This window comes from Nannospalax galili, unplaced genomic scaffold (genome assembly GCF_000622305.1).
Source record: "Nannospalax galili isolate Female #2095 unplaced genomic scaffold, S.galili_v1.0 scaffold255, whole genome shotgun sequence".
Classification (NCBI taxonomy): Eukaryota; Metazoa; Chordata; class Mammalia; order Rodentia; family Spalacidae; genus Nannospalax; species Nannospalax galili.
This window is the reverse complement of record NW_008338999.1, coordinates 6370064-6378257: the sequence shown is the minus strand read 5'-3', so window position 1 is coordinate 6378257 and position 8194 is coordinate 6370064. Positions and strand designations below refer to the sequence as shown.

The window sequence follows — 8194 nt, the reverse complement described above, 5'->3', positions numbered from 1 at the left end:
TGAATCTCAATGCTGATGTAATGAAATGCTTCTTCTAAGTATGTGGTTATTAAATAAATAATTTTTAAAAATGGTATATTTTAAAATAAAAAAATATTTTATTATTTTTATTTTATGTGTAAGAGTGTTTTGCCTGAACATATGTAAATATACCACATGTGTGCAATGCCAGTGAAGCCAGAGAGGACACTGGATCCCCTGGAACTGCAATTACAGATGGTTGTTTGTCACCCTGTGGGTGCTGGGACCTGAACCTGGATCCTGTGCAAGAGCAGTCAGTGCTCTTAACTGCTAAGCCATCTCTACAGACCTGAATCGGAGATATTTCTTTTAAAATTTCCACTACTCAGAATTCCCATTGTTTACAGATGTGAATCAAAGGTTTTCAGATTTCTTGTATCATGGCTCACATGGTGGATATTTGTAAGATACACTAGGTCCCGGAAGTTCATGGCCACAAGCTTCATGAGGCCAGTCCCAGCTGCCAGAGCAAGTATCTCCTGGAGATTCAGCAGCTGGGAATGTTGATTTATTTTATAGAATTCTATGTAGTTAATCTATCTTAGGAACCAAACCAGTCTACTTTACTCTTCTTGGTGCTGGGGATGGCATACTTTTTATCACGTAAATGACTTAACCGAAGGGCTAGAGAGACGACTCAGCAGTTAAGAGTACTCGCTGGTCTTGTAGAGGACCTGGGTTAAGTTCTCAGCACCACACGTCAGCTCCCAACCATCTGTAACTCCAGTTCCTGGGGATTTGACATACTCTTCTGGCCTCCAAGGGCATCAGGCATTCACACAGTGCACATATATAAATGCAAGCAAAACATTAATACACAGTTAAAGAAAATCTAAAAAAATTTGAGAATTTACTAATAATTTTCTCTTCAATAATGGAAGTCATTATTATTATCATAAGGTCTAAGCTATATAGACCTGGCTGGGCTGGGACTCGCTATGCAGCCCATGCTAGTCTCAAACTCATAGCAATCCTCCTGCCTCTGCCTCCCAAGTGCTGGAATCACAGGTATATACAAAGTCCAGCACTAAACTGTTTTAGATACAGTATAGAAAAGGAGCTCCTGGGGCTGGAGAGATGGCTCAGCGGTTAAGAGCACTGACTGCTCTTGTAGAGGACCCAGGTTTGATTCCCAGCACCCACATGGTGGCTACGAACCGTCCTTAACTCCAGTTCCAGGGGAATCCGAAGCCCTCTTCTGACCTCCACGGCATTGCACCACACGGGTGCGCTCACATACCCACAGGCAATATACTCATACACATAAAATAAAAATAATAAATAAAGTAATTAAAAAAAAAAAAAAGAAAAGGAGCTCCTGATGTACAGAATTCACTTTACTCTGCAAAGTATTAACATCAAGTTGAAATATATGATTTTTATGTCCCTTTTATGATCATTTTTCTACTTTTATAAACATCATATGCAAACTACTTATAAATCATGTGCTCAATGAATACCAATTTATGAAAGACAAGTTACTGCAGAAAACAGTTTTTAAAATTTATGGTCACTAGGGGACTGGAGAGATGCCTCAGCTGTTAAGAACATTGGCTTTCTTGCAGAAGACCGGGGTTTGAATCCTAGCACCACATGGCAGCTAACAACTGTCCATCACTCCAGTTCCAGGGGATCCGACAGCCTCTTCTGTCCTCTGCAGGCATTGCACGACATGGGTGCATTTACCTACATGCGGGCAATACACGCATACACATAAAATAAAAGTATTTTAAAATTTATGGTCACTTAATTATCACTCATATCTTTAGAATGCATGTTATATAAGGATGGAAATACACCTAAGTGACAGAGAGCTTGCCTAGCATTTGTAAGGCCCAGTGTCCAACACCTCACACTGTAAAATAAAGATATTAATAACAATATAAAATGCAAAAAAATATTGAGGAATGAACTAATCAGAATTTAATAATCCTCATTTAAGTTACTGAAGCTCATACCAGTATGATTGTAGACAACATCTGTAATGCAGATAATATTCCATTCTTTCTTTAGTTTTTCTACTAGCTCCCCAACATCATACCAGGTGTATTTTTTATTAGGCCTTGAAAAGTCTGGATTTAGTTCTAACTGGTCAGCAAGGGAGTAGCAGGATCGGGATAATCCAAGAGTCTGCAGCGGGGTGAAGTGAATCATGTTGTAACCTAGAGCCAAGAAAACAAAGACCACAGTCTGAAAAAGCAAGCAGACCATCCCACAGCTAAGCAAACTGCAAATGTGCCCTCTCTCAGAGACTTGTCAACAGGGAGGCAAACTTGCTAGTAGAAAAAGAGACCAAAGACTTGGGTTCAAGTCCTAGCTGTAGCACTGGAGGCCTTAAGTAAATCTACTTAAATCTTCAGGCTATCATTGTCCTCATCAACGTGACAGGGATGACGACATCATGCATTTGGTAACCATCAATGCAGTGCTTAGCTATCAGCAGAGGTTCAATTTGTAACTGCTGAAACAGAATATACTGTATGCAAATGGATAACACACATCTTTTACTCTGAATGCTCCACAGACCCTATTGAATTTTTCCTTCCTTTCTTCATGGTGTTTTCAACTTGAAAGTAGATTAATGCTAGTCTTATTGTACTTAGAAAAATCTGAGTTTAACTGTATGCTTGGTATGTTCAGTGGCACATACCTTTTATATGGAAAATGGCTAATCAATATTGGCTTATTAAAATTATATAGGAATACATCCTCTTTATAGTTTAATAGCTTGTTTCTAATATTTATATGTCAATTAAAATCTTAGAAAAGATAATTATCTTTATTTTCTTTTGAGGCACAATCTTCCTATAGCCCCATTTGATCTGGACCTCGCTATGTAGACCAGGCTGGCCTTGACCTCACAGAGACATGCCTGCCTCTACTTCCCGAGTGCTGGGACTAAAGGAGAGTGCCACCATGCCTGGCTACATAACAGTATTTTTATGGATTATAGGATATATTTATATTAATATGTTTAGGATTAAGATAAAAAGTAGAAATAGCAGGGCATGGTGGCACATGCCTTTAATTCCAGCACTTGTAAAGCATAGGCAGAGAGATCTCTGTGACTTCCAGGTCATCTGGGGCTAGAGGGTGACCCTGTCTCAAAAAGACCAAAAAAAAAAAAAAAAAAAAATTAGAAAAAAGCGTTTGAAATCTGTAAAGAGACATTTGTTTTTATTTTTTTATCATTTATTTTTATTTTTTATGTGTATGAGTGTTTTGCCTGAATATATGTAAAGGCATCACCCATATGAAATGCCCACAAAGGTCAGAAGAGTGTGTCAGATTCCCTGGAACTGGAACTACAGATGGTTGTTAGCTATCATGTGGGTGCTAGGAACTGAACCTGGGGCTTCTGGAAGAGCAGCCAGGGTTCTAAACTGTTGAGTCATCTCTCCAGCCCCAACATCTATTTTTAAAAAGAGGGGAAAAAAAAAAAGAAAGAAAGAAAGCCAATTGACATTACCTGATTCCTTTGCCACCCTAAGTCTGCTCTCCCATTCATCAAAGGGTCCTAAACACTTAGCTAAAAATGTCTGGAGAGTTACGCAGTCCAAGGGTAACACATGATTATCAGCTCCAACACGTAAAACAGGATCCACAACTATGTAACCTCCACCACTTTTCTCATTTCTAAGGGAAAATAAACCACAAAATTTCAATTAGTGAGAGGAAAAAAATCATCAACCGAGTCTGATTCTAACTAGAAGGCTAATGGCCCATTTAAGTTCCTTCTTTCCTCCTTCTTCCCCTCCTTCCCTCCCTCCCTGTCTATTTTCCTCTCTCTCTCTCTCTCTCTCTCTCTCTCTCTCTCTCTCTCCTTTCTTTTTCACTGGGTCTCATGCAGCCGAGGCTCGCTCAACCTTACTATGTAGCTAAAAAGGACCTTAAACTGCTTCTATTTCCCCAGTGCTGAGTTGTAGGCCTGAATCACTATACCTGGCTAAAAAATATTTTTATTTCTAAGAACATAAAATCACTTACAATGGAACAGCTATTTTCTATTCTTTATCAATTATTATAGAACTACATAATAATATGCATGTATTGGTTAGTTTTAAATACCACTTGCCACAGCCTAGATTCATCTGGGAAGAGACTGAGAAATTTCCTAGATCAGGCTGGCCTGTAGACATGCCTGTGGGGGATTGTCTGGATTGTTAATCGATGTAGAAGACCCAGCCCACTATGGGCAGTACCATCTCCTAAGAAGGTAGTCCTGAACTGTGTAAGAAAACTAGCTGAGCACAAGTCTGCCTGCCAGCCAGCAGCCTCCTCCATGCTCCTGCTGCACTTCTGTGGCTGTGAAGTGAGTCTTTGGTCACAGGTAATACTGTACGGAACAGCAAGCACGCCTGCCTTCTTGCTACCTGGCACTTCTGTCAGTGATGGACAGTGATCCGGAACTGTAAGCCAAATAAACCCTTTCTTTCCCAGAGATGGTTTTGATCAGTTTTTTTTGTTTGTTTGTTTTTGTTTTTTTTAATCACAGTGACAGAAGTAAAACTGGAACAGAAATTGGTACCAGAAGTGGGATTGTTGTGATGAACCTATGTGACTTTTTATGCCTTTGGACTGTTCTGTGGAAGACTAGGAAACTTTGGGATGGAAAAGTTGTTGAGTGCTCAAGAGTTTAATGAGTTATTCTTGTGGGAGCTTGGAAGATATGAGTGCTGACAGAAATGTGGACTGTAGAGGCCTGGCTCATGAGGTTTCAGAGGGGAGCAAAGAGACTCAATCAAGAACTGGGCTAGGGGCCATTTGTGTGATATTGTGGCTAAGAATTTGTATGTGCTGGTTAGCTGGGGCTGAAGAACCAGCTGTGACTGACAAAAGATCGGAATCACTGAAGCACCATTCTGTGTTTTACTAGGACAAAAGGAAAGAATTTCCTCAGGGTCAGCACACAGAAGTTGATCCAAGGAGGCTAGACTACATTGTGAGTTTGCAACAGAACTTGGCAAACAGTATGTACCAGTCATCCATATGGTGCTGGTTTTGCAGGATTGAAGGGATCACAAAGAGAAGCTGAGGCTTGCACCTTGTGGCAAGATCAGGGTCCCTGCAGAGAGGCCCTGAGAGGCCACTGGCAAAGGTAAAGTCTCAGTTGCAGTGGAGACCTCAGGATATTGGAGATGCCAGGACCATGGGATGTCTAACAAGTGGCCTACAGAATCTGGATTTATACTGCTGGATTTTGGTTTTGTTTAAATGTGATTCTTTTTATGGCTTGGTTCTCCCTTTGGAATAAAATATGTAACTTTGTTTTGACTCATAGTTAAGAGACTTCAAGTTTACAAAAAGATTTTAAACTCAAAGTGTAGAAATTTTAAAATACTGGGGCTGGAGAGATGGCTCAGTGGTTAAGAACACTGGTTGTTCTTGCAGAAGACCCGGGTTCGAATCCCAGCACCCACATGGCAGCTAACAACTGTCCGTAACTCCAGTTCCAGGGGATCCGAGAGCCTCTTCTGATCTCCGTAGGCATTGCACAACACAGGTGCACTTACCTACATGCAGGCAATACATGCATACACATAAAATAAAAATAAATTCGGGGCATGGTGGCTCACACCTTTAATCCCAGAACTTGGGAGGCAGAGACAGGTGGATCTCTGTGAGTTCAAGGCCAGCCTGGTCTACATAGTGAGTTCCAGGCCAGCTGGAGCTACAGGGAGACCCTGTCTCAAAAAAACCAAAAAAAAAAAAAAGAAAATTTAAAATAACTGTGGTTATAAATGTAGTTGTACTACATTTTACATTACGATACAAACATAAGACTTTAGGGACAAAAAAATGAAAAGTTATTGGTTAAAGTGATGTGTTTATGTGTTGATAAGGGGTGGCTCTTGTTGGTTAGTTCTAAATGCTAACTTGCCACTATGTAAAATCACCTGGGAAAAAAGCCTCAATTGAGGATTTTCCTAGATCAGGTTGGCCTGTGGACATGCCTGCAGGGGATTTCCTTGATTGTTCACTGATATAGGAAGACCTAGCTCACTATGGGCAGCACCACCCCAAGGCATGTGGTCTTGAATGGTGTAAGAAATCTCTTTGAGCATAAGCCAGCCAGCCACCAGCCTCCCCATGCTCCTGCTGTACTCCTTTGGCGGTGAAGTGAGTTCTTCGGTTGGAATGAATGCTCTGTGGAACAGCAAGCCAGGCCTGCCTTCAAATTCTTATTGTGACTTCTCTCAATGAGGCAGTGATCTGGAACTGGAAGCCAAATAAACCTTTTCTCCCCCAAAGCTGCATTTGATCAGGGTATTTTATACACAACAGAAATGAAACTATAACCACATATAAATCCACTCATGCTGATTTATGGGAAAGAAGACTATCAGTAATAATGACAAGTACACCCAAACAGAAGCTTATAAGCCAGTTGCAGGAAAAAGCTAGAGTTTATATTTAATTATATAATACTTTGAATCTTCAATGGGCTATGCAGTAGCTTCCTTGAAACTGAAGAATCACATGCTATTTACAGTTCAAGAAAACACTGTAACATGGTTCATACAGTAACATTTACAAGTCAGTTAACCTTTTTTTTTTTTTTTGTCTTTTTGAGACAGGGTCTCCCTGTAGCCCCAGCTGTCCTGGAACTCACTATATAGACCAGACTGGCCTTGAACTCACAGAGACCCACCTGCCTCTGCCTCCTGAGTGCTGGGATTAAAGGCATGCGCCACCATGCCCAGCACAAGTCAGTTAACTTTGTTACACAATAAATTAACTTTTTCTCCCAGGTAGCACACCTGACTTACCCCTGAAGGAAGTAATACTGAAATGATCCAGACAGCTGCAGATGAAGTTTACAGTATTTATCAGAATCATCTTCTCTTTCTGATGGATTTTCCCAGTCCAAGGAACGGAATTTTTCCCGATTAAATGCTTCTCCAGGAAATGGATAATTTGTGAAGACAGTGACAGCTTTTCCCTGTAAAGTTGGGCCTAATCGGAACTGTAGTTCAAACCCTAAACAAAAAGCACATTTGAATAAACTACTGAGGTCATTATAAGACTAAAACGGATGTTTTACTTAAAACATTATAAAAACTATGAATTTTCAAATACATTTAAAATAACTAGACATACCTAATGCTAATTTTTAAACTACTTGGCATTCTGACTTAGTTGAATTTTATATTTTAGCAAATACAGCAAACATCCCAGAACTGTCTGCTTTGCAACATTCACCCCCCTTTCCCTTCCCTGGAAACCGATTCCTATTTAAATAGCTGTAAGATGTGCAACTTCTCTTAAATTTTTTAAAATTATACTTACTTATTCAGGAGGCATGTGCACTACACCCATGTGTGGAAGTCAGAGAAGAACTTTCAGGAGTCATTTCTCTCCTTCCACCATATGAGTCCCAGGGATCCAACTAATGTCATTAGATTTGAAATGAAAACTTTTACCTGCCGAGCCAAGTCATTGGTCCAAGATGTGCTTCTCACCTGACATTATTTAACCCTAATCCCTCAGCCACTACTCTGACTACACAATTAAACAACCAGAGAAATGTATCTGAGCAAAGCCCTTCTCTAGTACTTTTCAAAGTGCAACAGAGAAAGTGAGTTTCTCTGTGTCAGAGAATCAGCACATATGTAGAGTTTGGGAGACTGACATGGGACAGCCATCCTACCACACAGAGAAAGCCAGTGTTTGGTGAAAGAAGTCAATGCCAAGAGGCAGACTTTAGACTTTTAACAAGTGTTCTGGGGACAGTAAGTGACTCTCTTATGCCTGTTCAAATATAGTGGTGAGCTAATAAAGGTCTACCAACTGGCTAGTGAGGTGGGAAGCATAGCTTGTAGTGTCTGCTGACCACCTAGTGGAATGACCCCACCACGGACAATCTGAAGCTACCAAACAGAGCACTGAGCTTGGAAGTGGAAAGGGTGTGTCAGTTGGTCACAGTACTGCCTATCCTTACAACTCATGGTTATTTAAGTCTTTGTGGGAACCCTGAGAGCCAATATATTCCCACTTTCACTCAAATTAGGCTGTTTCTATTAAAATACATCTGATATTTATGTACTATGCTACAAATATTTTAAGAACAAATTCATACATTTAAAATTGCATTGCAGAAGAAAAGTTTTACTTGGTTTAATTGAACTTTTTTAATTATCAGAATGTGAAAGTTCTAACTATAACCAAACTG

At 40.2% G+C, this 8194-nt stretch overlaps 1 protein-coding gene across 2 annotated transcripts in view; it reads right to left on the bottom strand.

Moving 5' to 3' along the window:
- The window catches only part of Agl (amylo-alpha-1, 6-glucosidase, 4-alpha-glucanotransferase), an 85822-nt gene that overhangs the window by 63948 nt on the left and 13680 nt on the right, over window positions 1-8194 (bottom strand). For both annotated transcript variants that reach the window (XM_029563839.1, XM_008833693.3), the window contains exons 3-5: window positions 6792-7002; window positions 3491-3657; window positions 1980-2183 (exon numbers count right to left, since the gene is read on the bottom strand). In XM_029563839.1, coding sequence (XP_029419699.1) covers window positions 1980-2183; window positions 3491-3657; window positions 6792-7002 — 582 coding nt within the window. The remainder of the gene's footprint in view (window positions 1-1979; window positions 2184-3490; window positions 3658-6791; window positions 7003-8194) is intronic.